At 43.2% G+C, this 22788-nt stretch overlaps 1 protein-coding gene across 1 annotated transcript in view; it reads left to right on the forward strand.

The window, feature by feature from the left end:
• Positions 1-885: 885 nt before the first annotated feature.
• The window catches only part of inpp5f (inositol polyphosphate-5-phosphatase F), a 189579-nt gene continuing 167676 nt past the window's right edge, over positions 886-22788 (forward strand). The window contains exon 1 of the mRNA XM_048551468.2: positions 886-1136. Coding sequence (XP_048407425.2) covers positions 1040-1136 — 97 coding nt within the window. The 5' untranslated portion in view covers positions 886-1039. The remainder of the gene's footprint in view (positions 1137-22788) is intronic.

Raw genomic sequence — 22788 nt, forward strand, 5'->3', positions numbered from 1 at the left:
CCATTCCTAATTGCCCTTCATTAGGACTTAATATGCCTCTACAAATGAGTGGCTTCCTTGGCCATGTCTGAGAGCAATTAACAGTGAACCATATGGTCATAAGGCCAGCTAAAGGCAAATAGGTTGTCTTCTCTAAAGGACATCAGTGAACCAGATGGGAGTTTTCAAAATAACGTGATCATTTATCATCATTGTTAATAGACTAACAGGTTACTCATTCATTGAATTTAAATACCTTCAGTCCCTGGCATATTAGCTCACTGGATTATTTTAAATGTACATCCATCTTCTTGTTCTTATTCTTAAAACTATTCTAAATTACACTGGATTGTGGTGGCAGTAGAAGGCTTTTCACTGTATTTTACTGCTTTTTTCAGTGTAATACACATGTGCCTATAAAATCATTCATCCATACCAGTACAATAAAATCAGTGCGATACCAATGTCCCCAGATAGTACCTTCAGTCTGGCAAAGCCTCGCCAGGGAGTTCAAATTTCTCTTAGCCAGTGAGACACATAGGGAGTCATTAGGACAAAGAGGTTGCTTTTAGGAAGTGTCCTATCAAGAGGAAAGTTTGACAGAGACAGGGAGTGTTGGCAATGGAGTTTTAGAGTTTGGGGCAGAGGAGCACTGCTTCCAATGGTGGAGTGATCAAAATCGGAAGAGATGGGAGGAATGCAGATATTTGTGGAGGGCTGCAAGTCTGGGATAATATTGGTGAGATTTCTAACAAGACACTTCAAAGAAAACTTCACTGAGGATTTGTAAATCTTTTTGGTACATGGGGACAACATCCACTTTCAGGCATAGCTTCAGGAACTCCCATCCACCCCAGGAGGGGGAGGTGCCAGTCTCCATTAAGGGGGCGGGGTCGGCGGGTCACGTGTGGCTGCAGGAAATTAACAATCAGGGAGCGGTGCAGTGCCGGCGGGACGGCGGCGCTCTGGGAGCCTGGCTCCGCAATCCTTAATACCCCGGCAAGTATCGCCCGCTCCGTGATCGCTTCCCGCACCATGTGGAGCCGTTGATCCCGGAACCATGGAGCTTTTCCAAGCCAAGGACCATTACATCGTGCAGAGCGGCGAGAAGGCGCTGTGGTGCAGCCGAAAGGACGGCTCTTTACAAGTCAGACCCGGTGAGACCACCCGCTTTTATCCCCCAGTCCCCTTCCCTGATCCCTCCCACCCCACCCCCTCCCCATGCCCGTCCCGGCTCACTGCCTCCTTACTCCTCTCTTTCACTCTGGGCTTCTCTCTCCTTTTGTCTCTGTTTCACTCGGTTCCCAATGGGTGTGTTTCTGGAGGTTAACTCCGGTTTGAACTTGTGCTGCTCACAATCGCAATAAAGCAGGCAGACGGAGAAAGAGACTTTTTTTATTTTTCAACAAGTCGAGTTTGCATCTTCATTGCAGACAGAATCGCCCCTCGGAGCAAGCCCGGTATTTGGGATGTAGGTATCTATTGCCTGATTCTGGATAGGTTTGTTTTCTTCCACCACCACCCCCCCCGCCCCGAACACAGTACATGAGCTGCTTGACGACTTTGCTGTAATTGATGAGTGTTGCTGGTGGGCATTCGTGACCAGAACTGAATGCTGTAATTTTATTGACTGCTAAAATCTGCCGACCTGTCCCGAATATTCTGAATTTGCTTTCTACCAATTTTAATCGCCTGACTTATTCATTTAAATGAAGTCTAAACATTTCCATGTTGCAAGTCTACATTGCAATTACATATTTTTGACAGCAACTTTAAGAAATCTGCAGTCTGTGCTGACAGACAACGAAGGGTTATTTCTGTGTGCTGTGGCATTTCTATTCAGGGTAATATCGTTGGCCTTCCTTGGTTAATATTATTGTTTTGAACCATGGGTTGTAAATCTGCAGAATTAAAATGTAGATGTCAGTATAAGTGTCAATGTAAGTGCTTTTCTGCTGAAATGTCTTCAAATAACTAATGTTCAAATCTGCATTTTCACATCAATGTACTGAACCTGGAGAAGCATTTTTAAATTTATTAAAACGAGTTATTATTGCACTCCCTTTATTGGAAATGTAGAAGTCTTGGAATGTGAGTGAGAAGTGATGTTTGAAGTAAACAGTAAATGCTATTTTAACTTGTGCTTACTGGGATTTCTGGCAAAGGAAGGCTTGTTTCTTGGCATCACTCTTGGAAACAATTTAACATTCTGTGTGTTCTCACATCTTAGTTATGTTTGCAACTGTTGAAAATCTTTAGAACTTGCTGGCAGGTGAGATGGCTAAGGGAAAGTTAAATATCTGCTGGGTAGACTTTCATACCGAATGCCCATGGAAGGAGCAAAATGTTCTATTACGACTGTTGATCACCCTCCAATTTGCAGCGATGTTGTGTGTATTTGTGACGTAAGCTACATTTTCTGTACTGCTCCCTCGCCAGATCTTTTCCAAAAAGACACATTTTGGAGCATGCATAGGTCATTGGGCTCTTCAGCCTGTGCTGCCATTGGATGAGATCATAGCTGACTATTACTATAACTTATTCTCTCTCTCTCCCCCCCCCCCCCCCCCCCCCACTTCCCTAACTTTGACATCTTTGTCAATCAAGGTACAGACCTAGGAATCAAAGGTCACAACCATGTAAACGGTACTTGGGGTATTAAATCATGTTTGCAGTTCAGGCTGATTCAATATTGTCACTTTGTAAATGACATCTCTGTGCTTATTCTGTGTTGTGAAAGGCTCGGTATTTTAGCTCTGTTGAAGAGGAATATTAGTTGTTTTAATGAGAGAGTGCAAGTGTTGGAAGTCTTGAACTTAAAAGTGCAAAATGCCAGGACTCTTCAAGCCTCGATGAGGAAAAAGAATTAATATTTCTGATGTTGACTGTTCTGATAAAAGACCAATCCCTGAATTGTTGGCTTCTTGTTTTCATCTTCGAAACTGACATTTATGAGCTGTTTATTTCCTCTTAGTTCTGTAGCAGTTTTCTCGACCACCAGGGGTGTGCTGTCGTTCTCCAAAGCATCAAGCCCGTATAGTATGGGAGCGAACAGGTTACAGTCCTTTTGCTGTGGAGCTCTCTGCAAGCAATGAAGTTCTTCAATATCTGTCAATAGCTTCAAAGTGAACAGTTTAGATAGGGCTTGTGTAGTAACTTGTTTTCTTCACACTCTTCCATAAAAGGAAGATGTAGTTTCTGCTCTCTGCCGTGCCACTCCTACGGGCAGACTGTGTTGCATGGTGATTTTCTTTTCGCCTAGTGAAAATGGAGATATTAGAAAGCACTTTGATTTGTATGAATGTGTTCTTTAAAGCAATTCTTCTGAAGCTTTTTATTTTGAAACTAGTATTTAAACATTGTTCTTGTTAAAGCTTCTAAAGGATGGGTGCTGAGGATGACTTTGCTAAGGCTGGATTGCAGACAACCTGTGGGTTTGGTATGACATCAGAGGAAATGGCTCATGAGGTGTTGCTATGTAGGCGTCTGTGTTGGTAACCAGAAGTTTTCAATATAGTCATCCAAAGTTTGTTTTAGATTTTTAACTTCAGCCATCTGTTCCGGTGAGCCCCTCTCTTTTAAAGCATGTGTTTTGAGGAACATTAATATTAAAATTAGTGGATGACTGAATTTTTTGCTGTATATGTGAAGAGAATACCTGAAAGTCGTCTTTATGGTGTAACCCAGAAATAACTGCTTTCACACTTTCTTTTTGTTCAGTGTTAGAGGAAATTGCTGCTTTTTCATTTGGTTGCTGTGCTTCTCTTGGTCCAACTGTGTGTGTCCCATAACACTCAAGTGTAAAACCTCAGCTTTGTTGAAAGTTCCGTGGGGAAAGCTAGCACTACAATAAGTGAAAGCTGGTGAATGTGGCAGTGTTCTGTGAGCAGGATATAATAGAGTCATGGCCCTGTGATTGATCGTATGTGTCCTTTTATGATCTATTTACACTTTGCAGTGTGTTTGATCACTTGCTCATCTTTGCTGCTGTCAATTCCTCAGTGAGGTGCTGGGGAATTCATGAATTTAATTGGGCCTGGATTTTTCCTGGGGTCAGATAGCTGCTTCGTAGGCATGGATGGGAATTGCATATGTGAACTAAATGTGGAATTCCCATCGTAGTTCCAAAGAGATTGCCCGGGAAACTAAAGATTCCACTGAGCAATTGCGGTATGCTTGAAACCCTCTGAAAATATTTTCAATTGGCGAAATCTGAAGAAATTAGGTAAAATACTTTGGAAAAGTTAAACTATGAACTTGCTAATCACCTCCTGATTTAACCATTCAATTGACCCCATACTTGTCTCTCTCTCTCTCTGTCTCTCTCTCTCTCTGTCTCTCTCTCTCTGTCTCTGTCTCTCTCTCTCTCTGTCTCTCTCTCTCTCTGTCTCTCTCTCTCTCTGTCTCTCTCTCTCTCTGTCTCTCTCTCTCTCTGTCTCTCTCTCTCTGTCTCTCTCTCTCTGTCTCTCTCTCTCTGTCTCTCTCTCTCTGTCTCTCTCTCTCTGTCTCTCTCAACTGCATCTCTCTCTCTCTCTCTCTCTCTCTCTCTCTCTCTCTCTCTCAACTGCATCTCTCTCTCTCTCTCTCTCTCTCAACTGCATCTCCCTCTCACTATTTTGCTGTCCTTCCACCAAAGACCCTTAGCTGACGCACTTTCTGGGACTGGACCTGCATGTGGCATCCACCCTCTTCTGCCCTGTCCCTGGCAGACCTGTTACTTTTCTCCCCCACCCACCCTACATGATGAACAGCTGGCTTCGTAACCTCCCACTGATCTTGTGTGCTAGCAGCCATTAGAGTCACAATTTGTTATTCTGAACCTTGAAATGCAGGAGCTGACCGCTCTGCTCTGAAAGGCAGCGTATATCTGTTCTGGTTCTCTCATTGTGCAGAACTGGCAGAATGGAGGTACAATTCCACATTTCTGAAGGACCCCTGATTGGTATCTCCTCCCAGAAATGCAGAGCACTCTCCTTTTTGGAACTGTTTTTTTCTTAAAAAAAAAACAAGGGAGGGCTGGAGCGGCAATGAAGTCTGAGGTGAGTGTCTCTGGAGAAAAGAAAAGCGAATGTTGCCTGACCTGACTACTCCCAACATCAGTGGAGTAGATAACAGTTAATGTGGCAGGTCAGTGACCTGTCTGTCATAAAGACTTTGGTTGTCTGCCTTGAAAACTAAGGTTTCTATATTACTGTATTGGTGTTAAATATAGTATCCTCTGTGTATTCTGCACAAATCATTTGTCCAAAATTTCTGAGGAAGGGCCACCAGATCCAAAACGTTAACTCTGTTTTTCCCTTCACAGATGCTGGCAGACCTGCTGGGCCTCTACAGCAACTTTTTGGGTTTATCTCCAAAATTGCAATAGTTTATCTCCATGTAGTGGTCCTCATTGAGTTCTCTGTTTCCTCATGTTCAGCTGAGCTGGACTGTAGAATGGTACCCAAACAACTTGTTGATTGGTAGCTTTTCCTGTAAAGTATACAATAAATACTGTGACCTGGCCTTGTCAATTGACAGGGGCTTGGAATCTCGAAGCAAGTAACGTAGCCACCCGCGCACCCCCCCCAGCCATCTACAAGGCACAAGTCAGGAATGCGATGTAATACTCCCCAATTAGCTGGGTGGTGGCAGCTCCATCAACACTACAGCTTGACACCAACCAGGACAAAGCAGTTGACTTGATAAATATCAACTGCCACTGAGTCCTTTCACCATTGTTTCATAGCAGCATTGTGCACCATTTGCAAGATATACTGCAGAAATTCACTAAAGCTGCTTAAATAGAATGTTCCAAACCCATGTCACTGCCCTTTCGAAGGACAAGAGCTATAGATACCTGGAAATGTCACCACACCCAAGTCTCCCTCTGTGCCACTCACCATCTTGACTCGGAAATATATTGCTGTTCCTTCAGTGTTGTTGGATCAAAGTCCTCAATTGTATTTAATGGCACTGTGGATCTTCTACACTACATGGCCTGTAGTAGGTCAAAAAGGCAGATCACCACCATCTTAAAGGGCAGTTAGGGATGTATGCCTCGTGTAGAATGAGAATTGAGAGTTTGGTCTTGTTTGCTGGGCATCTAGTTAAATGGAGATGGCACAGTTTCACTGATATGGCACAGTTCATCTGAATGTTCTTGATGGATTGAGTACGCTTAATCATTAGTTGGACATTTTCAGGGAATATAATTTGAGGAAGGCAATTTTTGATGGTATGAGGCAAGAACTTTTCAAAAGTGTCTGCAGGTAAGGGAACGTCTGACAAGTGAGAGGCATTCAAGAGTGTGTCAGAGACATTATGTGCCTGTTAGAGTGAAGGCTAAGGCTGGTAAGACAAAGGAACAATGGTTGAATTAAGATATTGAGGCCCTTGTCAAGAATAAAAATATCTTATTTTAGATATTGACAAGTTGGTTCAATAGAATCTCTGTCAGTGTAGAGTGTAGGGTAATTCTTAAAGAAATTAGGAAGGGAGCGAGGGAATATGAAATAGCATTAGCAGATAAGGTTAAGGATCATCCAAAGAGATTCTACAAATACGTTAAGAACATGTGGATAACGAGAGGGTTGGGCCTCTTAAGGATCAAGGAGGCTGTCGTTGTGTTGAACCCCAGGAGGTGGGAGAGATACTAAATGAACATGTTGCATCAGTTTTTAAGATGGCTTCTGGAGGGTGCAGAGAAATAGTTCGCAACACAGAAAAGGAATTCGAGGAGGTCTTAAGAATATAAAGGTCCATAAATATCCAGAACCTTTTCTAATCTATCCCAGGATGTTGTGGGAAGTAAGGGAGGAAATTGGGACTGCTTGTAGAAATATTTTCACCATCAAGAAGTATGGGTGAGGTCCCTGATACATGGAGGATGGCTAGTGTTGTACCTTTGCGTAAGAAAGGTGTAAGGACAAACTATAGACCTGAGAGTCTGACTTTGGTTGTGGATAAATTGTTGAAGCAGGTTTTAAAAAGTAGGATTTGTGGACATTTGGAGAGGCAAAAGTTTGTTGACGATTGTCGGGCATAATTTTGTGCAAGGAAGATGGTGTTTCTCCAACTTAAATGGGTTTTATGAGGAAGTTACCAAGAAGATTGCCAGAGTACTTGGATTTCAGTAAAGAATTTGACAAGTTTACGCATGTGTGGACTAATTAGTAAAGTTGGGTCTCGTGGATTTGGGGTGAGCTTGCCAATTGGATACATAATTGGTTTAACGGCAGGATACATTGGAGAATTGCTTTTTGCTCCCTGTGACCAGTGGTGTTCCACAGGGATTGGTTCTGGGCCCCCTTTTGTCATTGGTATAAATGTTTTGGATGAGAAGGCATAGTTGGTAAGTTTGTGGATGACACCAATTTTGGTGTCATAGTAGACAGTGAAGACGGTTTTCTAAGATTACAAAGGGATCTTGATCAAATGGGACAATGGACTGAACAATGGCAGATGGAGTTAAGTCTGGGTAGATGTAACATGTTGCATTTTGGTAGAAGAATCACAAGGTTAGGACTTATACAATCAATGGTTGGGCCTTGGGTAGTGTTGTGGAGCAAAGGGACTTAGGGGTTCAGGTACATTATTCTTTTGAAGTTTGCATCACAGACAGGGAGGCTAAAAAGACGTTTGGCAAGCTTGTCTTCGTTGTTCCTTTTGTGTATAGGAGTTGGGATCTTATGCTGAGGTTGTACAGAACATGGACGCCTTTACTAGAATACTGTCTAGTGCTAGTTGCTGAGTTATAAGAAGGATATTATCAAGCTAGAGAATGTGCAGAAGAGATTTACCAGGATGTTGCCAGGTATGGAAGGTTTGAGTTATAAAGAAGGGCTGGATAGGCTAGGATTTCGTTTAGTAGGGCACAGGAGGTTGAGGTGATCTGACAATTTTACAAAATAGTGTTACTGGTAGTTGTCTGCACCCTGGGATGTTGGATTTCAAGACAGTAGGACACACTTGTAAGGGGAGAGGACTGAATTAGAAAAGATGTGATGGGCAGATTTTCTTTATTTTTAAGAGTGTGGTTTGTGTTTGGAATGAAGCTCCTGAGGAAGTGGTAGGTGCAGGAACAATTATAAACATTTTAAAAGACCTCTGGATGGGTACATGAAAAGGAAAGGTTTGGAGAGAGATGGACCGGGAGTGGGCCGTTGGGATTATGTTGGGCATGAACTGGTTGGATCAGAGGGTCTTTTCCTGTGCTGTACAACACTGACTGTGACTCTAAGTGAAAGAATATTGTTGTTGAGAAGAATAAATTACTGGGAGGTGGGGGTGTAGGGGTAGAAGAGTTCAAAAAAAGACTACCCTTGACTGTATTGTCTCCATTTAAACCTAAATCCTGAATGATCCTGGTACTATATTCGTGATCCCAAGGCCCAAGTGAACGAAGGGAAAGCTTCTCTGTAATTATGGTATTCAAATTACTTCTATTTATAAGGAGGCTATATCTACAACAGCCAAGGTTTGTCGTTTAGCATCGACTTTTAAAATATACTTCAGAGATTTTTGAGCTTCTAATTTTTATAGCAGAAGTTTGGAGCAAAATATTTGAGGTGGAGGAATTGAATCTGCAATAGTTTAAACACAGAGCTGAGCCTGCAAGACTGCAGTGATTCGCAGCCTTGCATTCATTACAATTCGTTTGCCTCACTGCATGCATGTGCTGCATTGGAATCTCGTAATGCAGTTGATTGGCAATGTGAACAATTAATATTGAATGCTTAGTGTATTTAATTTCTGTAAATTGATTTCTGTACTGAGGCATCCTACACAGAAGTGATAACAAGCAATGGGTACTGCCACAAATGTATTATTCAATGAAGTGCAAATCAAGTAATTTCTTTCTTTTAAAAAAAGTGAAATGCATCTTTTTAGAAAAGAAACTTCCTTGGATATGCTTAATTTTGAACTTTTTGGTCATCCATGTGCTGAGTACATTTTGCTCATTACGTGCCACATGTGACACGAACGTCATCACTGACGTGAAGCATCTTACAACTTGAGTTATTTTTCTAACCACCATGATTAAATTCAGGATTTTAAGGCAAGAATTGGGAGAGAATATGTTGACCCAAACAGCAATTTAAAACAATCAAGATTGAGTGTGTTAGTTTAAAGGAAAAGTTTTTTTTTTTTGTCCATTGCTCTTCAAATCCCTCGTTTTACAGACAAGTGGCCACTTGCTTTTAATTAAGGAGCAAGTCTGTTAGAATCACTGCAGTTTCTCTTGACAGAACAACCAGTCCACTGCATAAAGAGCTGAGCCACTGTGATCATGGCGGGGTGGGGGTGGGGGTCTGGGTGCGGTGGGGTGGGGGTCGGGCTGTGGGGAGTCCACAGGTTTGACTTGATCTGTGGTGTATAGCTATTCTAGCCCAATGTATGGTAGAGGCTACCAATGACTTGAATGCTTCTGTTGTTGCTTCATGTAAGATCTGCCTCTGAGGGTGTTGGCTCCTCTCGAATGTCTTTTTGAGGCATTACGTGAAATGAGTTAAGTAGGTCTATGACATGGAGATGATATCCCTACCTCTGGATCAGAAGACCTGCGTTCAAGTCCCACCTTTGCCAAAGGTGTGTAAAACAGCATCTCCGTGTGGTTTTATTAGGTGGGGGGGGGGTGGTGGTGGGGGGGGGGGGGGGGGGGGGGAAGGCAATGAATTTCTCTGGGACTAATGCAACAGCTAGTTAATGCAACGGGGAGAGGACCCAATTGGGCTTTCTACACATGCTGAATTTGGAATGGAAAGTGGAAGCCACATGATCCAGTATCAATGGGAATTGGTTTGCAACCTGCTCAATTTGGACTAGTTGTTAGTTCTGTCGCAAGTTCGTATTCAGAAGAGCTTCATCCATCTTGTTCCAACCAATATGATATAATGCTCATGAATAATGAGGCATTAAGTGTTTATTATTGTGACAGTAATTAGTTCCACATTGGCTCATGGGTGGAACCAGTGCCCAACCTGGCAGACAAAGGTTTTTTTTTTCCATCTGTGGTGAATTGGATTGTTACATTTGCAGTTTTGTTAGCCTGGATCTTCTGCTCACTGTTTACTTCATGTGCACTGGCTGCAGGTAGGACTCATGCTGACAAGGAGGGTGTGTTTTGAACAGCAGGGCAAGTGGAGGAGTGTGTGAACACGGCCAGGGGCTGAGACTTTTTCTGACCGTTATTTAGTTCATACGACTGCTGGGAGCTGCCCCCAATCAATTTGAGCGAATAATGCGGCAGTCCGTCCGTGTTAATATGCAGTTAACTGCCCACTGTCACTGAGCTGTTTCTGGTGAACTGAGTGTAGAGTTCCGGTGTAGCTGTCTCTCTGAAACTCAACATGCTGTTGTGGACCTCAACAATAGAAAACATGAGTTTTATTATTTGAACCAAAAGATCCAGCTCATTGTTCATTCACACTCTTGACTTGCGAGCAATGTGGGCAAGCCTCTGGTGGGGATGGGTTATAGTTGTCTGATGGCTCAGTAATTCACTAGTCCGTTGATGCTTCCTGTCTGAACTTGCCCATGGAGGATAGACAAGGTGCCTGAGGGCTGCTGCAATCTGAGTGACTACTCTGTTGTGTAGAGGGAGGTAGAAATGAGTCAGTTTGTTACTGCAGCAGTTGGGCATTGCAAGATGATGGGTGGGGGAAAGTGCAGGAGAGTGGGACTTTTCAGAGAGCCCTTTCAAGGACCTGCGCAAACACAATGACCTGTACTTTTTTCAAATAGGAAAAAGTGGATCTTGAGCAGGAAAGGCCTGAAGAGCTGGGAAACAGGCATATTTTTGAAGGGTTCTTTCCTTTCAGAGGACTTTGAAAGCTTCAGGTTGCGCACATAAAGTTTGTCTGGGATCCATTTTATGAGTCAGCCAACTTGTGGTATTCAGCTGGCTGTATGGAGCCAAGTTACTCAAGGTCAGAATTGGGACCTGTCACCTGAAATCAAGAAGCGTGTGTTATGTCAGAATGAAAACCTAAATTATTCGGGGCATCTCCATATACCTCACTATATCAAGGCTTCTTTTTGTTAATGATTTTTAATCCAAAGTCATCTTCGTAAGATCCTTTCCCTGAAACTCATGGCAACCATCTGAGTTGCAGTTTTATTCCTTGCTATCCAATTGAAGATTCTGAGAGTGAGAACCTTGCTGTCATCAAAAAGCAGACCTGACATGGAAGTTTAAATTCTGTTATGTTCTCGCAAAGTATTGTGTGGTTTAAACTATGATCCCTGAATACTGTAGGATCTTGGAAGAGGGCTAATAAATAGCTGCTTTCTAAGAGCAATCCCACTCCCCTGCAAATGTTTTGTCAAAGGATTTATCCAGTCTTCTTTTGAAGGCTGCCATTAAATCTTCCAGACAGTGCCTTCCAAATTTTGCTCCTTTGTCCTGAATGTATTCCCTCATATTACATCTGTTACTTTTTGTGAACACCCTTTGAAGTTGTACCCTTTAGCTTTTGACCTTTCAGACAAGGCGTAAATAAAAGAAGGTATTTTCCATTTTCAATCCTTTTATGGCTTTAAATTGTTTATCAAATATCATTAACTTTATATGTGCTCAAAAACCAGCTCTTGGTCCTTTGCATTAATTAAGTCCTCATCCCTGGAACATTTTGTGGTAAATCTCAGTAACTTTTCCAGAGGTGAACCTTGAAGCTCTCTAATGTGGTTGAAAGCAAAACTAAAAGCTGTGAAACTGAGGAAATGAAACACATCAACCTTAGTAAAAGAGCTGGTACTTAAGCAGTTAACATTGGGGATGTTACTTCTAGCATTTATTAAAGGAGAGCTAGTAGTTGTGGTGTATTTTGGATTTTCAGAAGGCTTTTTGTAAGCACTGAATGGAGTTTGGGGAATTAAACTAAGCTTAGTGCATGGATTCCTGGTAATATATTAGTATGGATTGAAGATTGGTTGGCAGACAAAGCAGGGAGTAGGAATAAATAGCTCATTCTCAAAATAGCAGGCTGTTATGGGGCATTGCAAGCTTCTGAACAGTTGTGGACCTACAACTGTATGTAATTTGGATATGGGATCAATTTTAAGACTTCAAAATTTGCTAACGACTGAAATGATTGGGAATGTACGTGGAGAAAGTTTGGTGATTGCAGCAGGACGTGGACAGTTTAGGTGAATGGGCTAGAACATGGATGCAATATGATGTGAATAAGTGTGTTATTTTTCATTCGGGTAGAAAGTAGAAAGGCAGAATAATATCCTAACTGGTGAGAGGTTTGGAAGTGCAGGGGTGCCAAAGGATTTTGGTCTTGTTAGAGAGTCACTAAAAGCCAGTGTGTAAGTGCAGCAAGCAATTAAGAAAGTGTGTTGCCCGTCATAACTGGGTATTTCAGGACTGAGACGAATTATTGCCGGTGTACAGAGGCTTGGTGAGACCTCACATTAACCTGGGTACCATTTTTTAGCCTCCTTATCTAGAGATATACTTGCCTTGGAAATACTCCAAAGGTGCTTCACCACACTATTCTGTTTTTTGATGTGGAAATGACTTGGAGAGGTGAGGAAACTGGGTTTGTATTCCCTTGAGTTTTGAAGAGTGAGATGTGACTGTATCGAAATCTGGAAAATTCTTACTGGCCATGATGTGGTGGGTGAAGCTGCGATGTTTCCTCTGGCTGGTGACTGAAGAACATTCTCCACAAAAGGAGGATGCCATTTAAAACACATGAGAATTTTTTTCCATGACTTCAGTTTTGAAATTCTCTACCCTGCGGTGCTGTAGAAGCCCAACTTAGTGAGCATGAGGGGCCTGGCGCTAGTGCAGTGAAATGGCTTTGAGGTTGATCAGCCTTGATTGAATTGAATGGCTTATTTCTGTTCCTGTCCCGAGCCACATAATGCAAGGCTGAAAGTGGAAACTAAGAACAGATTCTGAAGGACAACTGTTTATGGAGCATGCCTAGTTCTAAAAGGAACCAAACGTTAAGTTGATCAGTGTTTGGCCAAGGACAACAATCTTCAGTTCCTTCATGATTGATCTTCTGTCCATTAGAAGGTGTGACTACAGATGTTCAGCACCATTCACTCCTCGCATACCGAAGCAGCTCATGTTCCATTGTAATAAGACCCAGACAAATCCTGGTTTAACTGCAAGATGGCAGATAACATTTGCCCTGCAAAACACCAGATAATGTTAATAATTCTGCCTTTCTAATTTCTACCCAAATGAATAATAACATCTCCAACAAAAGGGAATTTAACCACCTCGGCTTTGCGTTCATTGGTATTACTATTATTGAATCCCCCACTACTGATATCCTGGTGGTTGTGATAGGCCCTGTGGCTAAAGAGCAGGTCAGAGGCTAGGAATATTGCAGCAAGTAACTCCCCTCCTGACTTGACAAAGCCTCTTCCAATTTGAAGGCACAAGTCTGAGTCTGATGGAATATTACCCACATGCTTGGATGAGTGCAGCTCCATCAACGCTCTGAACCTGATAAAATCCAGGGCAAATGCCAGCTTGATTAGCACCACATCCACAAATATTTGTTCTTTGCACCACCAATGCTCAGCAGCAGTGTGTACTGTCTACAAGGTGCAGAAATTTACCAAGGATCCTTAGACAGCACCTTCCAAATCCATGACCACTTCCAACAAGAAGCTAGACGAAACACCACCACCTGCAATTTCCCCTCCAACCCATTTGCCATCCTAACTTGGACATACGTTATTGTTCCTTCACTGTCACTGGATTAAAATCCTGGAATTCCTTGCCTAGGGGCATTGTGGGTCAATCTACAGCACTTGGACTGAACCAGTTCAAGAAGGTAACTCTCAATCATCTTAAGGGCAGTAAATACTGATATGGCTAGCCATGCCCACAGCTCATGAGTGAATATATTAATAAAAAGTCTTTACTTAAATGTTCATGTGTTAGATGTTGGGCCATAATTTATCATTTGTGTCACTGAGGCTCATGGTGCTTAGTGTTACGTGTAAATGCCACCACTGTTTTAGAGAAGGACAGACGTGTAGTTAAATTCTGGACTCTGTCGATGTCGCCTGAGTTGTGTTTTTTTAGGCTCATAAAAATAGTATCTCTGTCTGCTGCTTGGTGAATCTGCAGGCCTCTGATATTAATTGCTGTCAGAGGAGTTGTTGTGAAAATTATGCAGAGTCTTGTTACTTAATTTCTAAACTATCAAAACATCAAACGTTTCTTACTTCACTTTTTGCTCTTTCTCCCTGACCTTCCTTCGTCTCCCTCACCCCCCCCTGCCATTTTACTGTTAAATTTACATCAAGTTACAGTTCTCTCAATTTGCTGTTTATTTCTCAATCCTTGAATCTGTTTGAAGGGAAACATTTGTTGCTTGCTGACCTCTTTTGGACTCTAATGACTTGTTTCTGTCTGGCAAATATTATCTTCTAACTCCAGATAAAGCTGAGTTTATTATCCTGTTCAAGTAAATTTATAGACCAATGGATTAGTTTCTTGAGCAAATGTTGGATGCTAAGAAGGTGACAGATGCTGTATGAAATTGGCAGAATGGCACTGATTTAAAAAAAAATTCATTGCACCTAAATTAGCCTTATACCATGAGCCTTCCAAAAATTTTTTAAAAAAAATCCCCTGGTGGGGGGGTGGGGTGGGGTGGTGGGTGGGGAGTCTGGTACATCTTCAGATTATGCCAAGTAAGCAATGAAATAGTTTGATCAATCCTTTTGTTACTATTCGAAAAACCTAAATCACGCAGTGTCCCACATGCCCAGTCATGTTGACCATCCCTAATCAGTCCTTGTCTTTCCAAGTACATGTCAATCCTGTCTTTCAGGGCTCCCTCCAGGTTACCCACCACCAAAGCCAGGCTTACTCGTATATCGTTGGCCTGGCTTTTTCTGACCACCTTTCTTAAATAGCATCACATGATAAACCTGTCTTAAGCCGTACCGGAGTACAGTTATCATCAACCTGAACTGACTTAATGGGGATGAACTGGTGTAATTTGTTTTTGCTGTGCAGAGATGGCCACTGTCATAAGTGATGGTTAATAGTTCGGTTTCTGCAGCTTTCTGTTGTGTAAAAAGGCGATCCTGGAGGAATCTCTTGCCATGAGCGCTGGGGAGAAGGCCAAGATGAGATGTAATTCATAATGTTTGGTAAAAATACCATGCCATTGACTTTCACCAAATGATTGAACAAATGGAACTGAGATATAAATTTGTGCATCAGATGACTTTTGAAACTCCATTGACTGCGTAGTGTATAACAGTTGTAGGTGTAATGTATTTAATGTGCAGTCAAAGTGCTTGGGTATTTTCCCTGTCCCAACTGGACTGAATCTTTCTACTTGTTTTCATTCTTGATCAACATCTTGATATAACTGAGAATGTATTTGGACTGTGTACTCCTGGTAGTGATGTTTCCTTCTAATTTGCTGCTCAGTCCATCCTCTGCTACTGTATATAAACCCCCTGGGGTTGGTTCACGGATTTGACTCTGGCTGGCTTTGCAGTGTTGATTTAATTCTTGCACCAGCTGAGCTTACCACGAAGGATTCTCCTCTACCTTTTCCATCACCTGAGCAGTGTGGTTACCCTTGGGTTAAACCACCAGTCAACGCGCTCTCTGTGGGAGATCAGCCTTATAATCCGGTAGGACTTCAGTGACTTTGTAATCCCATCAGTACTGAGAACAGGATCATGACTGAGTCCGAGATAATGGGAACTGCAGATGCTGGAGAATCCAAGATAATAAAATGTGAGGCTGGATGAACGCAGCAGGCCAAGCAGCATCTCGGGAGCACAAAAGCTGACGTTTTGGGCCTAGACCCTTCATCTGATGAAGGGTCTAGGCCCGAAACGTCAGCTTTTGTGCTCCCGAGATGCTGCTGGGCCTGCTGCGTTCATCCAGCCTCACATTTTATTATCATGACTGAGTCCAGCTAGTTGTGAAACTGCATACCTGTGGTATACTGGGAGAGTAAAGTGGGTGAATACTTTGCTGTCAGTCTGCCACAATGGACAGTTTAATTGGTTAATTCTGGTGACTTGGAAATTGTAAGTTAGCCTTGTGTAGTCGGAAGTGGCTGATGTATGCAAGCCATTCCCATACGTTCTTGCAGTATCTGGCTGTGTGTTCTGAATACAATGAGAGGTTGTAGAAGTGAGAAGACTGTCTCATTGCTTACTGAGCTTTCAAATCCCGTACTTCTGCACTTGGGACTTTTTTGTTTCAGACTGAAATGAGTGCGGCAGGGTGAATGAGGATACCATTTTACATTGTAGTTCCACTGACTATTTCGGAGTTTTGTTTTAGTGTCTTCACTTGAACACCTTTTTTAATATGAAAACTCATTTTATAGATGCAAAATACAGTGGATACTGAGGACCTGATGTTAAAAAATTTTGAATGCAAGGAATGTCCAAATCTGATGGCATTTGTGGAGATAGAAGCAAGTGCGCATATCCATTGGAACCTGCCGTGCAAGATTCATGTCTGTGTGTGTCTCACATCTTTCAGTGTTAACTCCTCCTTTTTTCTTTCCTCCAATTGCTTGAGTGTTTGCAGCATTTTCTGTCTTTTTTCCCCTTGATTTTGCTTGCATCTTACGTGAGGTTGTCCCAAGCAATTTAGCAGAAAAGCACAGAGTTGAAGAGGGTTCAACTCGTTCATGTACATGATTAGTGTGGTAGGATTGCAATTAGGTTTGGAAGTTAATTAACTTGCATTCCTGATTCTACGTTTGAACTCTTAAGCTGATGTGCTACCTTTGGGGAATTGGGGACACTCGGGGGGGGGGGGGGGGGGGGGGGGGGGGTGCGGTGCTGTCAGGAAAAGGAAATCGTCACAAGTTTACTTCCCTTTTTTTGAAGCAGAATTTATGACCGTTATTAGCTCAATTTTTGGTACTGTGTGCATGTTTTTTTCCCCAAAACCAATTAGCTAAATTCAAATTACTCTATCGTGGGAACATGCCCCGCAGGAAGGGGTACTGTGAATAGCCAAACTTCCTGATATATCTGTGATAATGGGAACTGCAGATGCTGGAGAATCCAAGATTATAAAATGTGAGGCTGGATGAACACAGCAGGTCCAGCAGCATCTCAGGAGCACAAAAGCTGACGTTTCGGGCCTAGACCCTTCATCAGAGAGGAGGATGGGGTGAGGGCTCTGGAATAAATAGGGAGAGAGGGGGAGGTGGACCGAAGGTGGGGAGGGGATAGGTCAGTCCAGGGAAGACTGACAGGTCAAGGAGGTGGGATGAGGTTAGTAGGTAGATGGGGGTGCGGCTTGGGGTGGGAGGAAGGGATGGGTGAGAGGAAGAACAGGTTAGGGAGGTAGAGACAGGCTGGTCTGGTTTTGGGATGCAGTGGGGGGAGGGGACGAGCTGGGCTGGTTTTGGGATGCGGTGGTGGAAGGAGAGATTTTGAAGCTGGTGAAGTTCACATTGATACCATTAGGGTGCAGGGTTCCCAAGCGGAATATGAGTTGCTGTTCCTGCAACCTTCGGGTGGCATCATTGCAGGAGGCCCATGATGGACATGTCATCTAAAGAATGGGAGGGGGAGTGGAAATAGTTTGCGACTGGGAGGTGCAGTTGTTTATTGCGAACCGAGCAAAGGTGTTCTGCCAAGCGGTCCCCAAGCCTCCGCTTGGTTTCCCCAATGTAGAGGAAGCCACACCGGGTACAGTGGATGCAGTATACCACATTGGCAGATGTGCAGGTGAACCTTTGCTTAATATGGAAAGTCATCTTGGGGCCTGGGATAGGGGTGAGGGAGGTGGTGTGGGGGCAAGTGAAGCATTTCCTGCGGTTGCAGGGGAAGGTGCCGGGTGTGGTGGGGTTGGAGGGCAGTGTGGAGCGAATAAGAGAGTCACGGAGAGAGTGGTCTCTCCGGAAAGCAGACAAGGGTGGGGATGGAAAAATGTCTTGGGTGGTGGGGTCGGATTGTAGATGGCGGAAGTGTTGGAGGATGATGTGTTGTATCCGGAGGTTGGTGGGGTGGTGTGTGAGAACGAGGGTTGATCCTCTTTGGGTGGTTATGGCGGGGGCGGGGTGTGAGGGATGTGTTGCAGGAAATGCAGGAGACACGGTCAAGGGCGTTCTCGACCACTGTGTGGGGGGAAAGTTGCGGTCCTTGAAGAACTTGGACATCTGGGATGTCTCAGCAACTCATATTCCGCTTGGGAACCCTGCAGCCCAATGGTATCAATGTGGACTTCACCAGCTTCAAAATCTCCCCTCATCTCCCCTCTCTCTCTTCCCCCCCCCCCCCCCCCCCCCCCACCGCATCCGAAAACCAGCCCAGTTCGTCCCCTCCCCCCACTGCACCACACAACCGGCCCAGCTCTTCCCCTCCACCCACCGCATCCCAAAACCAGCCCAGCCTGTCTCTGCCTCCCTAACCTGTTCTTCCTCTCCCCCATCCCTTCCTCCCACCCCAAGCCGCACCTCCATCTCCTACCTACTAACCTCATCCCACCTCCTTGACCTGTCCTTCTTCCCTGGACTGACCTATCCCCTCCCTACCTCTCCTATCTTCTTTTCTCTCCACCTTCGGTCCGCCTCCCCCTCTCTCCCTATTCATTCCAGAACCCTCACCCTATCCCCGTCTCTGATGAAGGGTCTAGGCCCGAAACGTCAGCTTTCCTGAGATGCTGCTGGGCCTGCTGTGTTCATCCAGCCTCACATTTTATTTTCCTGATATATCTATGCAGTTTGGAAAAGCTTATCTAAGGTGGTGCTATTTGGATACTGTCCAGAAACACTGTGTCTGGAAAATGAGTGGAACATTTTTGTTATCTTAGTCACAAGTGACTTCACCTTCTTCCTGAACACTTAGCTGAGTGTTCAGTTCTAATTAACCACCTTTTGAGATTGGAACAAGGTCTGTTGTATATCAGAGCTGAATAATGAATAAACTAGCTTTGTAACTTTGCTGTGAATTTCTGAAGTGAGACTAAGTGGGCAGTGGTGCATTTTGCTGTTCCTGTTTGAGTCTTTGTGACACTTGAATGTGGTGCTGTAACACGAACTTTTTATGGTATTGGTTTATTTTCCCTTTTCTACCATCTTGTTCACTTTACTGTAACGTGTCACTATTGTCAGTTGAATGTCTTTATTCTGAGTGTTCCGCTCCCAGCCATGGGGCAGGCACCTTGGCTGAACGCTATCCAGTTTGTTTCAGTGTTGCTTGCTGCCTTCCTGGGTAGAGAATCACATGAGAATCACTGACTGCTCCATTCCCTTTTTCAGCTGAGGTCCAGTGACCTTTATAACACACCCTGAGAATGGTTTGAGGCTGAAGCAGACCATGAACAAACTTGGCATCTTGTTGGATCCTGAGATGGTGTGCATGCTGTCACTCCAACTTCCAATTTCTACTTTGGAAATGTTGCTCCACTTAATGTGGAGTGAAGGAGGAGAAAGACTCTCAATCACACCCTGGTTACCTCCTAAATGTCTCAACTTTTGGTTCAATGTTTTATCAATGCTGTTGTTCAAAACATAGCTGCCTCCGTCTTAACACGTACTGAAGCTTTTTCATTAGTCACCCCTGTGCTTTCTGAACTATGTTGAGTCTTTAGTGGCATGTTGATTTATACAATTCTCATTGTGCAATTTTCGAATCAGTGCTTCATTCAATCCAGTCTCCTCCAGCCCCAGCACCCCCTGATGTCTGTGCTTGTCAGATAATAAAATGTGAGGCTGATGAACGCAGCAGGCCAAGCGGTCTGTGCTTCTCTCTCATTTTGGCGTCTTCAATATTCCTGATTTGAAATCAGCCTCCTGAGCCCCAGAATAAGCTTTCAAAGCTTTCCTTTCTTTTACCTCCTTTCTTTCTTCCCCTTCCTGACCACTCTGTCCAAAATCCATCTTCAGTCATCTGCCCTCATTTGTCTGTCGCTTGGAGTCACATTTCATTACAAAATGCCAGCAAATGTCTTCAGACATGAATGGAAGTTATTGTGGTGGGGTGAGGGGGGAATGGGAAATGTCCATTGTAATACTTTTTGCTGCTATTACTCAGCAATGATGAAACATAACGAGTTGACAAAATACCTCTGCACTTAAATGACCCACCTTGGTGGATGAGCTTTGAGTTTAGTCTCATTAGAATGAACATGGAAGGCACAATTTGTTAGTCCATTGGTCTTGTATACCTTAGTTTTCACTCTGTGTGACTAATCTGCGCTCCTTTTTTAAACTTGTGATAAATGCAGCAGTTCTCAAATTTCAACCAATACGGCAAATGGTTTCTCAGTCCATAGAACCCCAGCCTGACTCTGGTTAACTTGACTTCAAATGTGGATCTTATGTTTAAAGAATAAGTGAAAACCAAACAAATTTCTGGCAAGTGCCCATTCGGCACTTCATTATTTCGTGCATGGTATTGTTGGCATCAGCTGTTTTCTGTATGCTTGAGGTGAGATGAGTAAAGTATTTTTGGCAGTGTGCTATTATCTGCAGAGTGCTGCTTGAAAGGACAATTGGAGCAGATTTCCTATAACTTTGAGATGGGGGCTAGACAATTAAGATTCAATTCTTAAATGCTGGCCTAGCTGGCGACACATGCCATGAGTGAATGGGGAAAAAAAAATCTGCAGGAAATCTGGGTAAGATTTGGGGAGCGAGACTAATTGGATAGTGCTATCAATGAACCAGCACAGGGGCACAATAGGTTTGCTGTCCTCTTGCGCTGTAAGTTTCAGTGATCATCTATCTAAATGTAGTATCTGGTGTCTGCTTTAACCTCCTTTGTTTCTGTCACTCTGGTGAGATACACTTTGAACACTTCTAGTTAGATCCTAAACTTGCCATAAAATGGGTAGATTTCTTGTTTTTTTCTTTCAACTTTTCAATAAAGCAATTAACTTGTTAAAAATCCCACTGAGATTGTAGTCATGGTTGAAAAATACTTTGGTTAGCTTTTTAAGTTGCCGGCATGTGCTTAATATAAGAGAAGCGTAAAGTTGACGTGAAAGTAAGATGCCCATGTCCAGACTTAAAGCAAAACAAAAGTTCTCCAGTTTGATAAAATAATTATTGATCCAGATTTATCAGAATGCCAGGAGTGTGTGTGTGTGTGTGTGTTTGTCTGTGTACAAAATAAGCCTTAATCTTTCATCCTACCTGATCAGGACAAAGTGGCAACAACACCAAATTCCAAGGCAACAGCTTTTGTGCAGTATGAGAAGAGTATGCTGCATGCGTGTCAGAGGGACCCCATATGAGGTTTTGATGAATGCTAAGCTTGTTAAATTCAAATCAGGTAAGCTAACTTTTGGTTTAGATTTTGCACCAGGAATTGGCTGCTGTTGTTTTTAGTTGAACAGGTACAAAGCATGGACTTTGTTTGCAAAGGACAGGACCCTGTGTATAATATTACGCAGCTTCACACACAGTGCCTCCTCCATTTCAAAATCCGTGAGTTTGACTTGCACCTTTTTATCAACTGAGAGGTATTTCCTTTTGCAGGTTAAACTAGAACCTTATGGACTCTTGTTGTAAAAAATCAGCATCGCCCATTTAAAACCGATGAGGCAAAACCTTTTCTGAGGGTCTGGAGTTTTTCAAACTCCCTGGGAAGGTGGTGGAAGCAGAGCCATTGAATGTTTTTGAAGCAGTGGTTGGCAAATACGTGGTAAGCAGAGGACTGAAAGGTTATTGGGCTTGGTGGCAATGAGTGTTTTGAGGTTACACAGATCTTATTACACGGCTGAATGGTCGATTCCTCCTAATTTGTACGTACTTAAGATTATTGACCAAGATGACAGGGATCCTAGATGGTACTTCAGTTTGGTTTATGCTTTAAGGAATTTTGGCTGTGAACTTTGGGAGTAGAAACAGAGCGAATAGTTGTAATACTGTACTGACATTTGTCCAAGTGAGTTGGTAAAGACCACAAACTCTGCGTCTGCAACTATTAAAACCACCTGAGGTGTCATTGCCTTCCTAAGGGAAGTAAAGTGGTTGGACTAGAAGGTATTTCTGTAAGTTTGCAAACCACAACAGATTCCACTTCTACATTCTCCACGTAAGGGCTTGGAGTGGAACTCTTGTCTCGGTCAGGTTTCTTTGACTGGGACAGCCGCATTCAACGGCAGGAAATGGTTGTTCTCTGTCTGGTCGACTAAATTTGAGAAACGCCTTGCCTGAAAATGATTGACTTAGTTCTAGTGATTTGAGTTGTTTGAGAGCAAATGATGCTCCTTGGACTTTTTTAATAGAGCCAAGCTCTTAAATAGCTTGGTCTTTATCCCACTCTGGCCATGCTTGCAGGCTGGTTATTGGGTGAATTGCTGCGTTAGAAACATTAGAGCAGAAGTAGGCCAGTCAGCCCAGTTTGAGCCTTTCTAGCCTTTTCAGTGTGATCATCTATTTCAATGGCAGAGTCTAATCTGCCCCCATATCACTTGATGTTTGTAACATCTTCAACACTTATCAGTTTGTCTCCGGGTTCTAGACTCCCCAGTCAGAGCTAACATCCACCTGTGAATCTCCTTTCTCCAGGAGTGTTTGAAACATTTCAAATTCTATCCGATCCCCTTTGTTTTATGAGTACAGACCCAGTGTTTGGCAGTAGGTTCCTAATCTTTTTTAAAAAAACATGCAGGGCTCTTGTGGTCCTGGTTCAAGACGCACCTGCTCTGGAGTTGTCTGAACAGGTTTTTTTTTCGTTTTAGGAGCAGTGTTCTCCTGATTTGTATTAAATAAAAACTGACAGAACTGTGGATGCTGTAAATCAGGAACGAAAACACAAGTTGCTTGAAAAGTCTGTAGCTCTGGCAGCATCTGTGAAGGAAGAAAATCTGAGGAAGAGTTAGAGCCCAAAATGTTAACTGAT

This window comes from Stegostoma tigrinum, chromosome 20, assembly GCF_030684315.1.
Source record: "Stegostoma tigrinum isolate sSteTig4 chromosome 20, sSteTig4.hap1, whole genome shotgun sequence".
Taxonomy (NCBI): Eukaryota; Metazoa; Chordata; class Chondrichthyes; order Orectolobiformes; family Stegostomatidae; genus Stegostoma; species Stegostoma tigrinum.